The 23,026-nt window shown below is 37.9% G+C and overlaps 1 protein-coding gene across 12 annotated transcripts in view; it reads left to right on the top strand.

The window, feature by feature from the left end:
• Positions 1–23,026, top strand: part of foxp1b (forkhead box P1b) — a 458,146-nt gene that overhangs the window by 379,251 nt on the left and 55,869 nt on the right. For all 12 annotated transcript variants that reach the window (XM_052017521.1, XM_052017520.1, XM_052017525.1 and 9 more), the window contains 2 exons: positions 62–257; positions 18,663–18,767. In XM_052017521.1, the coding sequence (XP_051873481.1) occupies positions 62–257; positions 18,663–18,767 (301 nt within the window). The remainder of the gene's footprint in view (positions 1–61; positions 258–18,662; positions 18,768–23,026) is intronic.

The raw sequence follows: 23,026 nt of genomic DNA, 5'->3' as shown, positions 1-23,026 counted from the left end.
GGACAAGTCTACTGTTCATGGATCTAATTATACAATGTGGGGCTATTGCTGTTTGACACAGGCATGACTCCAACAGAACTGCAACAGCTCTGGAAAGAAGTGACTGGAGCTCACACGATGGAAGAAAGTGTAACCAAAAATGGCAGTCTAGACCTTTCCACTAGCTCAATTTGTTCTCCTGCAGCACCACCTAAGACCTCACTACCAGCAACGCTGATGAACGGACAGTCTACGGGTCACACTCCAAAAAGGGAATGGTAGGCATTAATAGGACATTATTTAACGTCCACCACTGATCCAACTAATTTGTTTTTATCTTATAAGCCCTTTTATAGCCCTCAGTTGTCTGACTGGTGGTATGGTCATCCATTTATCATAGCCTATTATGTGTAACGATGCCTGATTATCCTTCTAGTATTTCCTTTTTACATGAAAAATTGAGCTCTCTGAAGAATTGTGTGGGTAAGTAGCCATGCAATGTTAATGGGATTCTGCACAACATAATGTTCAGGACAAAGAGTGCATGGTTTTGTTGCTATTCTGTTTTGTGGAGAGAGTTCTACAGCAGTAACATGACTTCCACCACCATATCCATTGCAACTGCTACTAATACCATATTTTGCAAAATATACCTTGGGTTGCAAAATGTATCGCAGAGATCTGATGGTAAATTTTTGACTGCTGCTTGAAAATTGTCATAACAAAGACTCTCAATTCAGTTAAGATGAATTGCAATATAATGCACTAACCTCCTGCTCAGTGGGTTTTACAAACCTTCAGTTGAAAGAGCCTGTATTCCATACCTGAGCATAATGTATTGAAAATTCAGTTACATCATTTCCTTAGGATATCCCAAAGTGCATTACATCTGATAGATCATCTTGGTTATGTTGACTGTTGTCTTATAGGCCAACAATGTAGTCAATTTGCGTAGAGCAAAGTCCCAGAAATCACAAATGATTGAGTGAGCAAAAGTAATTTTTTTGGTGGTGGTGCTTTAGAGAATGTTGCCCAGGAGATTGAAGATAGCTCATTGCTTTTCATCAAATAGCCAAAGCAGATCTTTTATGTCTGCCTACAAAGGTATGTGGAATATCAGTTTCTTACTCAAGAGAATAAGATCTTGCAAATATATTGCAGCCTTATTATTTTGGTGACTTGATATTGAAACCACATGCTCAGAAATTGAAAGCTGCTTGTTTTGTCATGTTAAACAGTTGTCTCACAATTAGATTATGAACATTTTCCTTAAGGACTTGCTGTGAAGAAATCAAGTGGTGCTTGAGACCCAAGGTGCTAAATAAGCCTTTCATAACAAAGGCCTTTCCTTTGCGCTCTCTGTGTTTGTGGAATGCATACAGAAAACCAGGTGTGGGGGGGGGGGAATCTCGGGAGAGAGGTCCAGGTTTGGGCTGGGAATCAAGATGGCCATACAATCAGTGGAGAGGTCAGGTGAAGTTGGCTGGCAGGACCAGTGGAAAGGAGTTTGATTTGTGGTCTTTATTAGAGACATAGACTCCGCATGAACACTGGCCATTTGTTCCACCACATTCACGTTGACCATATGGCACCCATCTATATTAATCCCATTTTCTAGCAAGTGGCCCACAGCCTTCTACACCTTGGCAATTCAAGTGCTTGTCTAGACACTTAAATGCCATTAGCGACTCTACATTCATCAGTCTCAGGCAGTACATCCCAGGTACTCGCCATGCTCTGGGTGAAAAGGTCCCCTTGGATCCCTCTAAATCTCTTACCCCTCGCCCCAAATCTGTGTCCTCTAGTTTTATTCACTTCTGATACAGAAAAAGTTTCCTGCTGTCTAACTTATCTGTAACCTTCTTAAGTTTATATACTTCAATCATGACCATCTTAACCTCTGCTCCAAGAAAAACAGACCCAGTCTCTCCTCATAACTATAGACCCCCATCCCAGGCAACATTTGGTGAATCTCCTCTGCACCCTTCCCAGTGCTATCATATCCTTCCTATAGTGTCGTGACAAGAACTGCATGTAGGACTACAGCTGAGGGCTGACCAATATTGTATAAAGTTGGAGCATAACGTCCATACTCTTGTATTCTAGTCCCTGACTAATGAAGGCCAGTATCCCATATGCCTTCTTAATCACATCATCTACCCGCACTGCCACCTTCAAGGATCTTTGGACTTGAGTGCCAAGGTCTCTCTGTTCCTCAAAACTCCCTACAACCTTACCATTCCTGGTATTTGTCCTAACCTCATTGGTACTCCCAAAATGTGTCAGCACACATTTATCAGGATTAAACTCCGTCTGCCATTTCTCAGCCCATTTCATCAACACCTCACTATTACCCTGGAGCCTAAGACTACCCTCCACACTGTCAACAACTCCACCAATCTTCGTGGCATCTGCAAACTTGATGATTGTGTCTCCTACATGCACATCCAAATTGTCACATTTATTACAAGCAGCACTAATCCCTGTGGAACATCATTTGTCACAGCCCATTACCCTCTTCTGTTGCCAAGCCAATTTTGGATCCATTTTACCCTGGATCACATGGGACCTAATCTTTTGGAGCAGTTTCCCATGAGGGAACTTATTCTGGTGGGATTTGGTAGGTAGAAGTTGGTTGGTGGAAGGGATATGCTGGAAAGGCCAAAGATTGAGAGCTTGAAGGGGTGGTGGGCCAAAGTGAGGGCTGTGTAAGTACATTCTTAAAGGGACCCTACTTGAATTGGATTCCCTTTTTTGTTAAATTCCAAAAACAGGACACTGCTCAGACTGGCCCCCTTTAAGTCAGACAGAACCAGGCCTCATAAGTGCCATGAAGTGTAGATGAACAAAATTTGCAGAAGTGCTATCCAGATAGAGCCAGTCCCTCTTTCCCAGGGCACCAGTGCTCAATACAAGAGGGCATAGCTTTAAAGTAATGGGTGGGAAGTTCAAGGGAGATATCAGAGGAAGGTTTTTTTTACCCAGAGAGTGGTTGGGGCATGGAATGCACTGTCTGGGGCGGTGGTGGAGGCAGGTACATTGGTCAAATTCAAGAGATTACTAGATAGGCATATGGAGGAATTTAAAATAGAGGGATATGTGGGAGGAAGGGGTTAGATAATTTTAGGTGAGGTTTAAAGGTCAGCACAACATTGTGGGCCGAAGGGCCTGTATTGTGCTGTACTGTTCTATGTTCTAAAACTTTCAAATTGGCTAGATGTGCAAGTATTATTGGATACCAGTGAGTATTTCCATGTTTCTTTTTGCATTATTGGCCAGTCACACACAGTTTCAAAAGTAGTTGAAAATTCATCAGTATTGAATATATTCCTCACCCAAGGCAATTGTATATTTCCTTCAGTTTGGAGACCTGAACTGCACACAGTATACCAACTGCAGCAAGACCTCCTTACATCAGGACTTCATGCCCTTTGTAATAAACTCTGATTTGCCATTTTCTAATTGCTTGCTATTTTTCTGAATTTGTGTTGGGCATCAACTCCCCTCTGCATACTAAAATTTAATGGTTTCTCACCATTTAAATTATTCTGTGTTACTGTTTTACCTACCAATGTGAATGTCACGTTTCTACACTTTATCCTTGATCTGTCACATACCAACGTACTTCCTTAACCTGTCTATATCCCATTGAGACTCTTTACATTCTTCTTGCAGTTCATTTTGCCACCTAGAGGTATAATGTCACCAAACTTGGATGCACTACATTTGTTCTCTTCGTCTAAGCCATTAATAGTGATTGTAATGGCGAAGGACCCAGCAATAATCCATTATAAAAGCTTGTTAACCCAACATCGGGCCATTTTTCTGTCATTTAGCCAATGCTTCAGCCCTGTTAAAGGGTTAACCACAACCTCATTGGTCCTTTTGTTTGTGAAACTACAGGCATGTTATCAATGCTTTCTGAAAATCTAGATATATAACATCCACAGATTCACCCATCAACTTGACTAATAATATCTTCGGAGGTCTTCAGATTTGTTTAAAGGGTAATTTCCTTTACATAAACCAGGATTTTTCTGTCTGCATTGTATCAAATTATGATTTTGTATCCGATTCTACTTGCAACTTTTTCCTGAAAATTGATGTCAGGCTAACTATCCTGCAGTCTCCTAATTTTCTTTTGTCCATCTTGAATAGCAGTTGCTTTCACTATCTTCCAGTTTGCTAAACCAATCTACTCTCAGAAAAATAAAAATGAGATTTGGCTTTTTATTTTAATATAATTAAAGGGATTCTGTCCTCAAAGTCAGGTTCAAAAGAACTAATTCCCTTGACAAGATGGGGTTAAATCTTGCAATGTTCATTGCAGAAAAGAAGTGCTATGCTGGATGTATTTTCCTTTTTCTTTGTATATAATTGGTGTATGCTCTCCGTTTGCTCAATGTGATTAAGTTACAGCCTTGTCCGTAAGTAGTACACAAAAATATCTGAGGAAGGGTGCCCACAGATGCATTTAAGGCTTTAGTTGCAGTCTTGTCAGGCGTTATGGTGCCTGACCAGATTTCACATGACACATGAAACTTTCCACATCTAGCTCATAGTTCCATTATAAATGAAGAATGATTCCATGGGCTAAAATCCTGTCAATGGGCAGATTGCTTTATGCCACCATAAGTAAGGGCAACTTTCTTTAGACTCTTAAAGATATCATTGACACATTATTAGAGGAAATGTTAGTGTAAAAAAAACTTTTGTTCTGAATGGAATGGGTGAACATATATGTTTCTGTTCCATATTCCACCCAGCATCCATCAGCATCAGCTCTGGGCTTTGGAGTAGCAGCAATCTGTTAAGGAGATAAATAATCTGATTTGGCACGACACTCCTACTCTCCTCTTTAATTTGTCTTACACAAGGGAAAATTCTAATTAAATCATTCAGGGTAAAACCCTTGAGTGTATGGGAGGAAAAAACAGTTTTGATGAGATTGCTGGTAAAGACCAATATCCATATTGTGCCGTGAAGAGAGGGAATAACATTTCTGCATCATTTATGCAGTAAATGGTTGTTGTTCAATTCGTTATACCTTTTTAAAAAAATAGGTAATTAAATGATTGGTTGATATTGAAAAGGCACCAGTAGAGCTTAAAACAAATTGCATTAAAATTTTACAGTTTTTCAAAATTCTCTACAACAGTTTTTATTATTATTGTGGTTTTAGAGAAGGAAAAACACTGAAGTTATTTTGTTGAGCATACCAGAATGGCACTGGTGGGTGATTTTACAGTATTACTATTGACTGAACAAAGCTGCTGCATGATCACAACAGCTGTTGAAATAAGAATAGTGAATAGAAAAATGAGAAATGTACACATGTAATATTACTAGGAGGAGCAGGGAAGGTATAGCATAGAGGAAGAGATAAAATGATGTAAAATTAAAATGGATCTTTTACATTTTTTCCTCAGAGGCTAGATATTACCTTTTTACAATGCATACCTGTCATGAGTGTTCAAGAAGATTAAAATTTGTGTGTATACATTGCACCCCACTGATTTTACACAGGGTTTTCTGAAATTTTTACATTTGATTTCGTACTTCTGCATGGTATAAATTTCTACGAAACGTGCTTTATTTTTGCCTAATTTTTGTCAGTTTTTAGTAACACGATATGATATAAATCAGACAATTATTTTGAATTGGAAATCATTTTAATAATCGAGGAATGAGATAGCACAGGAGTAGACCATTCACCCTATCTTGATTGTGTTTGTCCTTTGAAAGAGGTATCTGTTCACTGCTTCCTTGCTCTTTTTGCATGTGCCTGTAAATATTTTGCTTTCAAGTATCTATCCAATGCATTGAAGGATCACTTAAAGTATTCTAAATGATATTCCTATTTATACCAATTTTATTTGATAGACAAAATATTGTATTGAGAGTTTAATAGCTGCCTGCTTACAGATCTATTTACTAAATCATAATATGTGTTCTTAATGTGTAATTGTCATTTTATAAATGATTCTCCTGAAAAAGTATGGTTGACTACTTTTGTGAATGCTTCAGCAGTTTTTGATTGCACTGCAGTTATGACTTGTTATGCAATATATCTAAAAGTAATTATATATTTTGTAGAAAAGCTGTTACAACACCTTCAATTAAATACTTCTGGTACAGCTTTATCTGCATCTGGAATATATTTTGTTTTGTCAGAATAATGCGGTTTCAGTTGGAAAATCAAAACAAATTTATTTTAGCTGAAGTCAGCCCGCTCTTCATGTGCTTTTGACCTAGTTGAATTTATGAAATATGTTCTTGAGACTATGATGGCCAGTTCAGTCTATCAAAGAGATTTGATAGCACAGGTGGTGCTAATATAGGACAGACCCCTAGGCACTTGTAGTCCAAAGTTGTACAGATTGTAAGCTGTCTGAGTCCATATGGCAGTCTGTCCCACTCTGCAAAGGGCACTGGATTTGTGCCTGCAGGTGGATTGGTCAGTGTACTACATACGAAAGAAAGATTTAACCATTGCCACCCTGCTCTGAATGAATAGCATGTATGTTTCTAGTTGTGCATTTTGATTTACTTTTTAATATTTATTTTCTTTTGAGTGTTTTGATCCAATTTGTCTTATAATACCTACAATGTTCCAAGTAAAGGTGCATTATGTTATTTTTTTCCCAAATAATGTAAGATTCCTAATTAAATCTGTTAATGCTGCAGCAATATTGTGCACAGGCATGAAGAGAAAATTGACATGTTTTTCTCCTCCTTTGTCGTTTTTTTTATTAACTAAATTGTAATTTCAAATTGGCAAACATTCCATTTGCATTTGTTGAGAATTGATCTGCCATCATTTGAATCTGCACAAATAAGCTATTTGGACCAATGGTTTCAGCCTCGTATTCCCCATTATTTTTTTTATTTTATTATATTTTAAATTGTATTGTCAGCTGAAAGTAAAGATTCCTGTAAAATTATTTTGCACCTTTGCTTTGCTTGTAGATTCTGAGTAAAACAAAAATACTGATTCAACAGCTGCTAGACGTTTTGAGGTGAATTTCATCTTGTCTTACAAGGTGGCGAGATGTTAAAGATCATAGAAGTATAGCATTTACTGCAACAGAGTACTATAATGTCTCTTCCATAGATTGTTAATGCATCTCCTGTCACAATTTCATACTTGTTATTTCATATTTCCAGCATATGTACATCTTTTTTTCAATTTTTACCATAAAACATGTCTCCCCTAAAGATAAGCCTTGGACCTTTTCCCTCCATGTCCCCCTGCAGAAGGAAGTTGTAGGGGTTCAAGGAGAAATTTCAAGGGTCTTCAGACTACAGCTGATGATTATGCTCTCTGTCATTCCTTTTATCTCCCTCGTACTCATTAACCATTTCACTTTTTATTTCCATTGTGAAATACCTAAAAGGCATTTTAATGTTAAAACTACTACATATGTGTAAGTTAGTATTCTTGTCATGCCATTATTTCTGCTGCTGTGGTTGCAAATTTTTTTTTAATGCCTGCTGTTGTTGCTTCTTCCCCTTACCAGCTGAGTCAGGGTAAACATTTCCATCTGTAATTATGATTTAAGGGGCAGAGGTTTAATTGTCCAGTGGTGCAGAGTAATTTTTGATGTACTTTATTAGTCATCAAGGTTTTGCAGTGGTCGCATATTTTCAGAAAATTTGCTCTTGTTTTCCTTTAGTTTTGGAAATACATTACAGAAGCAAAATCATTAACATATAGACTTGTCATTGCGTGTTACTAAACATTTGGCAAAATATGAAGGCATGAAAATTTTGTAGAAGTGGTGTCTTCCAGATCTGTGTTTCTTGGCTCACTGGTAACTCATGTCTTCTGAGCCAAAAGTTTTGGAATAAAATCACACTCCTGTGACTTGACCATATAATCTAAGCAGACACTTCATTACAATACTGAGAAGGTGGTGCACTGTTTTGTGACCCAATGGGTCTGATAGGGGCAGCACAGTGGCACAGCTAGTAGAGCTACTGATTCATAGTTCCACACTCCAGATTCGATGTTGACTTCAGATGCTCTCTGTGTAGAGTTGCGCACCCTCGCTGTGCCCACGTGGGTTTCCCCCCATTGCTCTGGTTTCCTCCCACATCCCAAAGATGTGTGGGTTGGTAGCCACTATAAATTGTCCCCAGTTTCCAGTGGTAGAATCTGGGGGAGGGGAATTGATGGGATTGTGGGGAGAATAGGTTACAGGGGAAATTAGTACGGAATGGGATGAATCTGTGAGCAGCACAGACTTGGTAGGCTGAAATGATTTCCTATGTCATAATGAAAAATGGATTTGCTTTCAATTTTGTGTGAAATGCACAAACGTGCATTCACAGTGTGAGTCATGCTGACAGCTACGTTGAATAGGGGGCTAGTGCTCGCTGTGCTCTAAGATAGAGTAAATGGATTGTAACAGGAGTCAGAGTGCAATGCTAGTTTGATGCCAGCACCTGGTCTCCTACACATTACTCTTCAACTGGCTGCAACATTGCTGGAGCAAAGCTGCTTATTTTCAGTGATAAAGTCTACAGATGGTTTCAGAGGATCTCAAACACATTTGAACCTAGGTGGCCTGCTATTGGACTATAGCTTCTTGCTGTGAGCAGCAGCAATCCATGCAGGCCAGCTGAGAGGCAGCAGCAAGGCCGCTCACGAGTGGAAGAGCACTGGTGAGATTGCAAAAGTGATTATGCAGAGAGAAGATTAGCTTCATTCTTCTCAGAGCCACTGTCACTTCTCCCTGCGTGACTCTTGTATAATCCTAGATTCATGGGTGAAAGATTGCTGCAAACCCCTTTGAACACTGGTCACCACAGTTATTATGTCATCAGTTCTAGTTTGCCTGGTGGTAGCCTGAGTTTGCTGTACCTGTCCTACCAGGGAAGCTGAGACATTGAATATGAGATGCTGACTTATTGTTGACCACCACATCCATGCTGAAACATACAATCTAGAAGCTCTTTGCAAAGCCCTGCACATTTGATGAAGGAATCCTCCATTTTCTTTGGTATTACTCATGTGGTTTATAGCAGGCTTGTGTGTGTCAATGTGTATTGCCTTTGACCTTGTAGGCTGCCCTGTCATTGGGGTCATCAATAGAAGAATTTACCTGCACTGTCACCCAGGATGCCCTTTCCCACAGTGCTGGCTCAGTATTCAATTATTTGTCACCCAGGTGCAGATCCCAAACGAACCTACATGGTCTGAGTTGGTGGCTACAAGTGTCAGACTGAATGGCACATTTGTGTGCCTTCATCTTCACTGCGTGGCTGTTGCTCAGGTGCTACCAGGGTAGGTTCCATTATTTGGGCATCTGAAAGGAGAAAGACACAAGGGGAGGTTTGTAATGAGGTGAGAGAGGGAAGTAAGAGGTACATTTTTACACCATCTGCTGAAGTCATAAAGGATTATAGATTTTTTTCTTTATTTCATATTTCCTTATGATCTAGACTTGATGGACCAAATGGCGGCCTCCTCTGCTGGCTCTCTGGCCAATCCCATACCCCCACTTACTTCCCTGTGACCCCATCACTCACTCATGCCTGTTATCACCACCCTGAATTTCCCATCAACCAGCCGCACTAGGGGTAATTTACAGTAGCCAATTAATCCAACTGCCAGCATTTGGGATGTGGTAGGAAACTGGAGTACCCAGAGGTAACCCATGGGGTCACAGGGAGAATGTACAAACTCCACACAGACAGCATTGGAGCTCAGAATCAAACCAGGGTCATTAGCAAGGTGAGGCAGCAGCACTATGTACAGCGCCACCCAAAAAAGATGTGATAAATAGAGATTGATAAATTGTTGTATTCAAGGGACAAGGCTGTTCCAATGATGTTGAGTGGCCTCTTCAGTGGGTAAGGTAATCCAAGGGCCTTTTCCTGTTCTTTTTGAGTGCCACCTGGTCTTGCAAACGAGAGGCAAGTGTTTTAGAGGATTGTACCTGTTATCTGGCTGATGTGCCTATCATGGTTGAATTGCTGATAGTGTGTGCTAGCTGTGCAATGTGCTGGTGCTAATTTGGAATAGTGATACATGTATGAGGGTGTGTTGAAAATATGAAGAGAGGTTACAGACCTGACTCTTGATTTTAGTGAGGTGAGCAAAGAGGACATTGTGGAGACATCCATCCCCCTGTAGAATAGAATATCTCTTCTCTCTCCGCACTATTGATTAATGCCTCCAGTGCTAAGCCAGAAAATCATGAACCCTACTCATCCCTGTGTTGTGCTATCTCTTGTACCAAGTCACAGTCACCTCCAAATTGAATTCCACCATACACTTCCCCTTAAAGAGATGCAGACTAACTTTAAGCAAGTTAATGGCAACTGATTGGAAGTGTTGCTAGCCACTCGTGCTAAAGTAATCAATAGCATGGTTAATATTGGCCGGATGCAGAGCACCTTAAAATGAGCATACTGTGGAAATTTTGTGTGCAGACTCCACCAAGTTAAATAGGTGCAAGTTAGTCACAATATAATTCCAACACATTTTCTAGTACTATTGAGCTTTGGCTCGCTTTTTGATCATACATTAAGCCAATTCCCACCTGATGTATCGGCTATTGAACGGAATGAGCAAGTGTTGTCCTAGTGGAGGTATTCCTACAACTTGAAGCATTTGATCTTTGAGGCATTGAGAGGTCATAAGAAATACAAAATGAAAAATGTATTTCTTTTAATCTCTTTTTCTAACCACTGCTGAAAAACTATAGGCACTCCAAGAGAAAGTCCAATGGCCAGTTACCTTGTTTCCCTTGGTGCTTCACTGGAGTTATGATATAATAAGAATCCCTGAGGAAATTCAGTATCATAATTAATACTGGTTAGATGTTAAATTAAAATTATGACAGTAATTTCAAAATGTAAAATTGAATGAAAGTCGGATTGGCAATCGTTAGCAGTGGGACATGCCTTAAGTTATAATGCTTTCTTTGTTACTGCGGTGAATTCATTAAGAGCTTTTAACATATGGTTTCATGCAAATCAGAAATATATGGGGAAAATGTCTTTCTTGTTTGAACTGATGTATGTTCGTTTGGAAGATTTTGCCTGTGCTAAACTACTAAATTGTAAAATACAGGAAAAAAAAACTTGATTTTGTTACACCTGTTCCATAGGAGAGCTTTGGTGTTTGGTTTACATATAAGCAACTTCTGGATAGTTTGCCAATCCAAAAGTTGATAAGTTGACCAATCCAAAATAGATGACTGATAATGTTTAATATATAATCTTGTATTGGACAACTGTAATTTAGTGAAATCTAAATACTCAAGTCACAAATGATACATTTTGCAATAGCAGGTCTGCCTCAAATAATCTTTATTTGTAAGCTGATTATCAAAGGTTTATGCAGATCAAACTCTTCCAGCCTCAGATAAATGATTAAATGCTCTTGTAAGAAAAGAAACAAATAGAATATGTTAAACTTTTGGACTAAAGCCATTTAGGAAATTTCTGACTGCTTTTTAATGTTAAAGTCTCACCTTTGGAGGAGCTATGATTTTTGTATTTATGCCATGTCAGGTTGCATAGGTATCATTCATCATCCTTGACCTATGATACATTTTCTATCATAAATAATACATCATCTATGTCCTTCTACAGTATGGCCATGTACCAGTACTGCATTGCTGAGTTCATCAGTTAGCACTGAGAGCAACTCTCTGAAGAGTAACTTGAGGAATAAGTAATTACTAAAGTAAGCCCAAGGTTGCATCATTTTATGATACAACATACAGAGAAGCATTTCTAAAATGTAGTTTGAAATAATAATCTCTGGCAAACATATCAGTCATTCTCATTTTGTTTTGAAGTTTGAGATGAATCTATCTCAGCCACCTGAAAGATAAAATAATTTTGCAAGAAGGATGTGGGTAAATGAGGAAACTAAGTGTTATAGTAGAATATGATCAAATTCTAGCCTCGGTGCCTTCCCAACCACTTAACTAGCTGAGAGTCAAGGGCCAGTGTCTTGATTGAGCTATACAGTATAGCATTAACACCATATTATGTTCATATGCTACCTTAATAAATAAGCACATAAATACTTAAATTGCAATCAGTTCAACATTTTTTTAACCATATAAATAAATCTTGAATTACCCTGCATTTTAAAGCTAATGTTGCCTAGAAATTAATCAGGTAGCTCTTTTTTCCCCAGTGCTATGCAATCCACTTTTGATTTTCGTACCTATCATTTCTGGCTGAAACTGAAACTACCAATCACACAATTGCACCAGCCACGATCTACACTGCAGAGAGTTGTGGACACAGCCCAGCACATCACGGAAACCAGCCTCCCCTCCATGGACTTTGTCTATACCTCTCACTGCTTTGGTGAAGCAGCCAGCATAATCAAAGACCCACCCACCCAGGTCATTCTTTCTTCTCTCCTCTCCCATCAGGCAGAAGATACAGGAACCTGAGGGCACATACCACTAGGCTCAAAGACAGCTTCTATTCCACTGTTATAAGACTATTGAATGGTTCCCTTATACGATGAGATGGACTCTTGATCTCACAATCTACCTTGTTATGACCTTGCACCTTATTGTCTACCTGCACTGTACTTCCTCTATAGCTGTGGCACATTACTCTGTATTCTGTATTGTTTTTGCCCTGTACCACCTCAGTGCACTGTGTATTGAATTGATCTGTACAAACAGTATGCAAGACAAGTTTTTCACTGTACCTCGGTATATGTGCCAATAATAAACCAATACACTAGTTAGCCTGACCTTTTCCCAGCATCAGGTACACACGTAATGATGGTCACTATTCACATAATGCTGATTCCTCTGCCTGAAACGACATAAATTAGAATTCAAACTCTACGAATGCCATTGAACCAGTTCCACTTGAACCAAAAGCACATCATTCCAAATTGTTGCTTTTCTCCCATTTTAAAGGGACACTTGCCTGATGTTGGGAAACACAACTGGACAGCTTCACAACTGATTGTAAGCTGCTTAGGCACCTTCCAAAGTACACAAAGTGTGCTAAAACTAACAGAAGCTATCTTTTAGCATTTAGCTGCTGAATTTTTCATTCATTGGTTACCTCAGTTGTGGTATTACTGGCAGCACTCCTGAAGATGTTACAATGGGACATGAAGGCAGGAGATGAAGGTGTGTTCTAACCCAACAGAATCTTCAGCAACACCACATCTTATCTGGACCTCTCCAAAGAGCAATGTGTTTTGCAGGCCCAGATTTTTCTATGTTGCCATTACTCAGAAATGTGAAATACTGCAGGAGGATCTTCACCCATTGCTATTATACCTGGACTGCTTTCTCCATGGACTTCTTGTCACGTTGACCCTTAACTTCCTTACCACAAGATCACTGTAATTGGCCACAATGGATCTCTGTCATGTTTCCCACTGCTCTTTGCCACTGCATCAGAGAGGGAGACCCAGTGACTGTGTTCACAAAAGAAAATACGGTCTTAGCAGATATTGACTGTGCTTATATACCCACCTGGGCTTCCCTTAACAATCCAGACCTTTTGAATGATTGGGAGGTTTCTCCTCCCTCCCTTTGAAAGCTATTATGGATCACAAGAAGTCCTGATATCCTGATCGTGAATGCTGTGCTTCCAGTAAACACACCTGATTTCTTCATCCTGAGGGAGTCTGCACTGCTGGACACTTTTCAATGATTGGCACTGCCCTGAGGGATGGATCCTGGGGAACACGGGTTAGCCCCTGCTTCCATTGCACATCATACCAGTGAGCTTTCCAACTATACCAGCAAAATGCAGATATAACAAGAACTACCAGTGTATCAGGATCATAGTGGAAAATGTCCTGAGTCTCCCAAGATTTCGTGCCTGCATCAACACAGGGCAAGTCTGCAGTGCATGGGAAGTAAATGTGCTGCATACTGTGCAACCTTGCCAACTGAAAACAGCAGCCAGTGTCAGAAGTAAAGGAGCATGGAACCCTGGAGCCTGAAGGACAAGAGACAGACCCTCAGGGCAGTAAGAGCAGGAGGAAGAAGGCAGCAAGCAGCAGGATGTTCTTATTGAGCATCTATAACTTCCATCTGAGCAAAAGAAGCAAGCATTGGTCACACAAGACATGAGGGACTCTAATAGAAAGTCTTTTCATAAAGTGCCTACAAAATCAGTCTCCAGTGCAAACCAACCGACCCGTTCCTACAATAGTTGACATCAACATAGTCAACTTATACTGAAATGTATCCAGAAACGATTCACAAATTTTATAATTTAATGGCTTGTTACAAAATCTCTGTATTACCTGATCAGTAGTCCTTACTTAAACAATTATGTTCTCTGCACTAAATACGCTTTGCTTGGGTATGCTCCACTCTGCAGGTATAAGCAGACTGTGAATGCTTGGATTGGCTGCTCGTCATCAATGGTGTCTCATCAGTATTGTGGCCACAGCAATTAATACACTTAATAAGAAATTGATTTGGATTGGCATTCACTGGGTAGGGAGATGAATTGGGTGCCTAAATGTAAAGCCAATAAAGTCCACAATCATTCAGCATGGAAAACCACAATGTAATGCCAGTTGAAGTTCATTTTAAGCAATTAGACCAATCGACCATTTCAAGGTACACAATGGGGAATTACTGATGAAGTATCTGCAGTAGAAGAATCCCATTTCACTCAACTCATAGCAATTGGATATGATCAATTTGCTGCACAACCAATTGCCTTTCTCTCCTAATCCAACCATTGTCAATCCCCTACATAACTGACACTTGTAAAGAAGGAGAAATGCAGGGCAGATATTCCTTCTCACCATGTGGTCCTTCTTTAAAGAGACTCATGACAAGCATTGAAAGACCCGGACAAACCAGGGAGAATTATGAGACAGGAATCAACTTTGGATTGGGGGTTGTTGGCAATCATTGCTAGAATAATTTGGCAACTACATAGCCCACTATAGTTTTACATGGGAACACTCACTCAATGGCTAGCCACAATCAGCTTTTAGTTTGAGTATATTTACAGGTCACACATGATGTCAGAAACCTTTCCCAGTAGGGCATGTATGGCAGGATATGCAGCAAACCAGTATCTCCCAAACTTATGTGACTTAACTCTGCACAATCATTTGCCTTAAATGAGTTTATATCTGAACAGTGCTAGTGTATTGAGAATTGTTTCTGAAAAAAAACTCATATCAAGTGAGCAGATAGTCTGGAATGACAGGCTGGAGGGGTATTGGAGAGTGTGCTGCCTGAAGGGCTGTACTGAAAGAAGAAGTGGTGCCCTCACAATAAGGGTAATTAGTATTATGAATGTGCACACCAGTGACTTTCATGGGACTGGATAGATGTTGGTGCAACTGCACTACTGTTAGTTCAACTTCCAGGCCTGGAGATAATCTGTCTGACAGATGCTGAGCCAGTGATCGGGGTTCAATTGCTGTCGCTGTCTGTAAGGAGTTTGTACGTTCTCCCCGTGTCTGCGTGGGTTTCCTCTGGGTGCTCCAGTTTTCTGCCACATTCCAAAGACGTACAGGTTAGGAAGTTGTGGGCATGCTATGTTGGCACCGGAAGTGTAGCGACACTTGTGTGTTGCCTCCAGAACACTCCATTCAAAGATGTATGTCACTGTGCGTTTTGATATACATGTGACTAATAAATCTTATCTTCGCTTTCTGCTCCTGTAAAGAAGGGAAATGAGTTCCCACATGCCTTCTGATCAACTTTATCAGGAATCTGTGTGAAATTATATAGAAGCATCAAGACTTCATTTGGTCTGCTTCTATGTTTCTACAGCAGCTGTCACCTGCACCAATGGGAATGTCATCAATTCCTAGCACAGAAGTGCACAAGAGATGTTTAGCTGCTCCTAAACCTTGAAGCTGTTAACTTTGCTTGAGGAAATCAATGTGAATTGATCAGTATTATAAGCTTTGCTGGGTTCCTTTCTCTTAAAATGTCTTTCACTCCTTTAGAATTTAGGCTAGCATCATGTAAAGTGATGCAGTAATATACATGCATCAAGATTGAAGGGCAGATAACACATTTGATGGCTTTTGTTGATTTCCGGTCCTATCATCTTACATTCTTATAAGATGAGAAAACTATACAATTAGAAACTAGGAATGGGATTAGGAGATTCAGTTCCACAAGCTGGTTTTGTTGTTCAATGAGATTGTGGGTCATCTGTAACCTACACAACTTTTCCCATACTGTTTAATAATGTTGGTTAACAAAAATGGAATACTATCAGGTTTAACCTTAACAATTAATCTAACATCAATTTTGGTTTGCAGATTTAAGTTCTAAGCTACTGTCTCCCTTGAAAAGCAGGCGTTCATAAGCTGGAGAGGGCTCTGGGGTGTGGTCTAAATTAGGATGTGTTGAGGTGTAGCACAAGTTGTATTCACTTTTATGTTGGCTCTCCTGGTTTTATATGTGAATATTCTATCAGCATTTTTTATTATCTTTTGTACTTGCCCATTACATTTAAATAGTCCCTGTAAATATATTTTTTGGCCCTCCAGTGTTTCTAACTTACTTAGAACAAAATCTGATGTATCTATTTTTTTTAGATTTAAAACATTTACATTCTTTGGAAATTTTAACATTAACATTTAAGCAATATTCCAGATTTAAACATTGCTAATTGGTGTGCAGTCAGATGCCTCTTTTTAAATACCATTTGATCATCACGTACAGAGAGCTAATAGGTCAGTCCAAGAACATAAACCTATGTGCGTTGATGTGAAGTTCACAGCTGGCAAATTGCTATACTGAGAGGCGTTAATGGTATTGAAGCATACTATTAAGCTAGCATGGTTTTGAAACTCTAATGTGCAGTATTGCAACAGGTCGGTCACAGATTTGAATAAATAACTTCTTAGGCACTGAGTTCTTAATTTCAATCTTGCCTCTGTGGAAGTGTAAGGACTGGACAGGTTTATGTACAGAAAGGAAATCAGAGCCAATTTTTATTGCCTCTGGCAAAATTAGCATCAGATCAATATGTATCATGGGTTGAGGCTTGGGAAGAATTCATGTACTTCACCAGAAGAAATACTCAGCATGATGAAAGTCCATAAAAAGAAAGGTGAATAATAATAACAATCCAACTAGGATTAAGTGGTGCCATTTCAGATGAAAACTTAAATATAGCTTTCAAGGAGATCAGCTGATTTTAATGCTTGAATATGAAAGTAAAATTCTTGGGACCTTCACTTCTTCTTTAAATTTTGTCTAATATGTCATTGTATACCAGAGCTTCCCTGCAAGATACTTTAAGTATACTTGTGAAATATCATTTAATAATGAAAATCCTGATGGCATTGTAATGCATAACGGGGGATGTGGTTTATTACTCAGTTGTTCAGAGATAGTATCTGACTGTTCACCACATGACCTGGATCAATTGTGCCTTGTCAAGTGAAGTCAGATCCTCCTTTCAGGTTTGTTATAACTGGAAAATGAGCAATATAGGTAAATGTACTTAATACTAAATCATAAACAGAAATTTATTTTTTAGAGTAATATTAACTTTTAGCTTGCCACTGCTTTTTTTCGTGGTTTCACTTCACTCCGCACCATCATATTTCTTCAGCATGAAGATAGGCTGATAGATTTATAACTTGATTACCTTTCTTTAAGTTTGTATCCACTGAAAGATGGCTAAATTTCGACTGGACTTCCTCTCACGTTTTCCATATAGAAATGCTTTAACCTACAGCAATCAAAGATAGATTTACTAAAATTGTAGTAGACCGGTTAGGTTACTGATGTAGACTAATGCATGAACTAGCAGTGACATGTTACCAAACCATCATCTGTTTAGTGTAGCATTGTCATTTATTGCTGGAAAGATGAATAACATAAACCTTTAAAGTATAATAGTTATTTCATTAGAAATTTATCTGCACTTGGCAATGCCCTGAGCATCCAGTTTATTGTACTCTGCTTCCGAAATTAATTCCGTTGCGGTCAGCGGAATGAACCTTGAAAGCAGAGTGCAGCACACTGATGATGCAACATGGTACCTTTACCACCATTGATGAATTTCTGGGCAATTGTATTTTATTCTTTGCTGAATTTAGAGTAATCCCAAATGGTGTGCAGTCTTGTTAGCTTTGTATACAGTTAATTTTTAACTGTGAATATTTGTTTCCTGGTTTTATTGCCTTTACAGTAAATATTGGCACATACTAAAGAAATGACTGCAGTTTAACATTAACAATGAGCAAAAGGCTGCAGTGAAGCTTGAATTTTATTGATATGGATATGTTTGCTTTATTAAGTACTTATCCAACATTGAAAGTTTGTTTCCTGTATAGTATATCTGTATAAGGAATGCCTGGTAATGGCATGGTCCTTTTACTTGCATTTTAAAAAAAATCATCATTTTCCATTTCAGATCTTTCCAAAGTAAATGTATTGTTTTAACATCACAGTAAGTGAGAGTAGAGCGCATACTCCTTTTTTGTCTCTTAAAACCACTGACACTGCATGTTGAATCATGCAATTGTTGTGATACAAGAACCCCTTTTATAAAGCTTTTTAGTGTACCATGCTGCATACATTACACATCGCCAGCTGAGAATCCATCTAACACACATACAGCAGAATCTTGGGTAGAACAGTTTTTAAACACCATCCCCCTTTTTAGACCTTCTACAGACTTTATTTTATTTGTATGCCTAATTGTACATAAAATATATTTTTCAGCTTATCCCATGAAGAGCACGGGTGCAACCATCCATTATATGGTCACGGTGTGTGTAAATGGCCAGGATGCGAGGCAGTCTGTGAAGACTTCGGACAGTTTCTAAAGTAAGCCCAGTTTTGTGTTTTTTTTTTCATCTTTATCTAGCAGATTGAAATATAGTTTTCCCAAACCAAATGCTGCCTATAATGTTTAGAATTGTTGTAGACTGTCTTGTTAACCTGCAGGATGGCTAAATGGGATTGGTGGTCAGAATTAGGTTGATAGTGTAGTATTTTGGCAGAGTTGAGGATAAAATGGGGTGAGTGAAGGGAATGAAAGTAAAATAAGGCAGAGTTATGCTGTGCCATTACTTCATGCATCTGGACTGATATATACTTAGTTAACATATGAGTGTACCTTCAATTGCATGGTTCTCAAAAATGCAATCCAAAGAAGAGAATAAAAGAAATCTCTCTGTATACATACTTTTAAAGCTAGTTGCAAATGTGGTTCATAAACTCCTGGTTATTAATTAACTGTCAAACATAATTGGCCAACTGTTGTTCCAGTTAGCGTTAATCAATACAGTGCCAGTAGGTACTCGTATCCTGTATGATAATCAGCATTGTTTGAAAACCACTTTCTTCATAGGAATTCAGATATGAGCTTCAACAGATCAATTCAAAAAAGCTTAATACCAGTTCATACGTTAAATCGGTTTTTCTTAATGACATCACTGTGAGATCATGTCATATAACCTAAGTATTGAATGACCACAACGTCGCTGATGTTTAAGCACTTTATACAATGGGCTTCGTTAGTAACAAAAATGTTCAATGTAGTTAAATAATAAGGCTACCTTGAGTTAAGAAATTCTGTGCCTGATTTAATAATTGTCACCTGATTGCACAAAGAAAATCTACTTAAGTAATCAGACCACTGTCACATTTTGGAACTGAAAGTTTCAGTACTCAAATGGCTAAGAGATTAGGTAATTTTTCAGACAGTGATACAATCCCATCTGTTTTTAATACTGAAGTATACAAACAGCTTTAGAGAATGGAATGTGGCACTTAAAAACAAATTACTAACACTTGACTGTTGTATTTTTACATCAGCTTCCTTTAATAAAGTTTCACATAAAATAGACCAAGCTATGATTAAACTGTGGAAAATGAAAGAAAGACATATTATGAGTGAATTTTTTTAACTTGTTTTTATTAGCTCACTGTGGTGTAGTTCAGTTGTTTGTCTAGACTATTCAAACTTAGCAAAGCACTTAAATAAACCTTGAATTACAAAGAAACTTTTATTTAATGTGTTCCATTGGTTTCAAGAATTCTCCGCATGTGGATTCAAAACACTTCCGTATAAATTTTGCAGTTTTGGTGTTTTGTAATTTTAAGAAGAACATATTAAACAACTGTGCATGTGGTGAGGTAAATCTGTAGTAAATTATGAACATTCACTGTGATTTTACATTCTTCAGAAATTTTTGAAGGGATAGTTATAAATCTTATCTGCATTGAACCCTTTGCTTCCTCCCAAAATGTTAAGCTTTGCTTCAGAAGCAGTTAAGTTTCTTTATGTCCATTGACATCAGTTGATATTTTTGTGTATAGATCCAATTGTAACATTTATTATTTTCGAGTGATTCAACTGGTTATATTTAACTGCTTGTAGTTAGTATTAAAACCTTTGATAAGGTGGTCTAAAAGGGTCAGAGTGACCTAAATGCCACAGTGCCCTCTAGTGATACCAGAACTGGAATAATCATTAACCTACTTTCCAATTGAAGATCAACGGGTTTCTTACAATTATTTTGATATTTCCCTTTGTTAAAACCAAACATAATTCTCAAAAGTCAAAGGGAAAAGCTAATGTTGCCTCTTTTGGAGGAAATGGAAAATTATGAAGAAAACTAAGCAAAATAGTCTCATACTTATTTGCATAAGTTGCCATTAATGCTATTTTAAAAGTTCTTTTTCTGAATGGAATGGGACAAAGTACATGTATACTATTCATTAATTTGGGGCAATTCAATCATTTATATTTCATTTTATTTATTTATATCCTATGTTTTCTATCCTAAGAAAATTCAAGAGAGCAGATAGATACTTTCAACTGAGATATAAAGACAGAGACAGAAATGAATATAAAAGACAGAAAGAAGATATACTCTCCCCTCAGATAAACCTATATTAAAACATAAAAAGATTTTTCTCCTATCCCTTTCACGATATCCCAAGTGACTTTACTGCCAACAAAGTACTGCTGAAGTGTAGTCGCTACTGTACCAATTTGTGCACAGCAAGTTCCTGCAAGCAGCAATGAAATAATGATCAGTAGATACTCATTGAACAATAATTACTGGTCTTTCCAACCTACAAACCTTTGATGCAAAGGTGAGAGTGCTCACGACCATGTTACTGATGACATTGTAAATTGAACAGGTAACTTGTCTTTCAGCCTTTATATAGGAAGCAGTGAGAGGTTTAATAAAGATATTATTCTCATTTGAGGAAATTAGAAAAATTATGACAAACAGTGCCTGGCAATGAATCCACTCACTCAGATGAGATCCATAGAACCAGATTTCTTGAGATTTACAAAAGTCTTAAGAAGTTGAAAATTGTGGTGGACCTAGTTAAAGAATGACTTGAGTTAAAACCTGAATGTACTTAGATTAAATTTGATTTTCAAAACTAATTTTAGGTATCAACCTGTGTTCACACCAGAAAAGAAAATACCAACAAATAGGTGAATTGAATTTATTATTGTACTTGTTGATTTTATCAATAATAGATTCCTTTTATAATATCTGTTCATATTTTGTTGGTATTTAATACTATTTAAAGCATTGTAGTGCCTGTGCAGTTGCCTTTTATAAGCACTATATTTTCAAAAGAAAATTCGGTGTTAAATTTATATAATCTCAGAATTATTAACCAGTTTATAAGAATTTTATGGAGAAAAATAAAATGACCATATTACTCTTGACAATGGGTCTAGAGTAGGGCAATTTCAGTCAAAGAAATATTTTAAGGAAGGAGATCACAGCTACAGTAGACATAAGATTCTGCTGGGATTTTATCAACATAGTGTTTGTTTCATACTGAAATTGCAAAATGTATCAATGATGTATATTTTGCAATTTCGACATGAAATAAGTTATTGGTGACTGTAGATTCTGAAATTTGACAGTCAAACCGACTGTATGTAAAAACTGGTAGGATGCCTTCCCTCTTTACCACATTTGAGTCATATATAAAGTGCTTTAAATTACACAATGAACCTGCCACCTAGTTCTTCACAACCACAATTTTGCATATATATCAGATGCATAGCTGGAAATTTTTAACTGGTTTTCTGAAGAACAGCAGATTTTAAAGTCTCTAAAATTGCTTGTCCTATTAAAATGGAAGCTGGAATGTTAATCAGAGGGGAAAAGGGATCCCATAGAGTAGCTTAAAATTGGTAACATTGCAAAAATGGTTTCAGATAATACAAATTACTTTTAATATCACTGAAAATAATTACATCGTGAATATCGATGTGACTAATTTTTCCCCACCCATTCTAATACCTACAACCTGCATCCTATAAATTCCGCCCTCCGCAAATAAAGACAAAGTCGATCAGTACTGTTGGCAAACATTTCACTTGCCTCAGTTTATATCAGTTTCCTCCCAAATTCTAATTAAAAATAATCATGAATTACTACTTACTTTGTAAATAATATTGCCATAAATTTTATTGCTTGTTTGCAGATATTAGCTGATTAAGAAATACATGTTAACTAATGTGACTCCTAATGTATTCCTTCTGCCACTGGCCCAAAGGAAGATGAAACATTTATCAGTATTTGTTAATGTTTAACTCTGGTTTTTGGTTGAAATGTGAGGAAGTACTTGGAGCTGATGATAAACAGGCTGTGTGTAAGAAGGCCCCTTTGTCCCAAGAAAGGGGTCTTTATTTTTTGCAGCAATTTGCATTAGCAACTGCCATTTCACTAGAAAGCTTTTGCATACGCTTCATCCAAGGTCTAAAAAGTGACACATGCCAACATTCATAGTCTCTCTTTATGTCAATTCCACACTTTTATAGCCTTTTTATTTAAACCACATTTCACTGAGTTGCATTAGAGCATATTTGAATATTTCATTTCCTATTAATTATGCACTGTGACCCACGCTGTCATTATGAGAAGAGAGTGACCCATCTAATGTAACGAAGTCCACAAAGGATTATTGAGCATTCTTGGTTATGGGAGAAAAACCCTGAACGGAACTGAATGGTACTAAAACTGTGGCCAGGTGTGGTCTATCCACTGCTGTGATGTGTAGTAAATGACAGAAATGAATTTCAGAAAACAAGCACGAAC

The sequence above is a fragment of the Pristis pectinata genome, chromosome 6, assembly GCF_009764475.1.
Source record: "Pristis pectinata isolate sPriPec2 chromosome 6, sPriPec2.1.pri, whole genome shotgun sequence".
Classification (NCBI taxonomy): domain Eukaryota; kingdom Metazoa; phylum Chordata; class Chondrichthyes; order Rhinopristiformes; family Pristidae; genus Pristis; species Pristis pectinata.
Note: the sequence above shows the minus strand (reverse complement) of the source record. Positions and strands in the feature narration are given on the sequence as shown.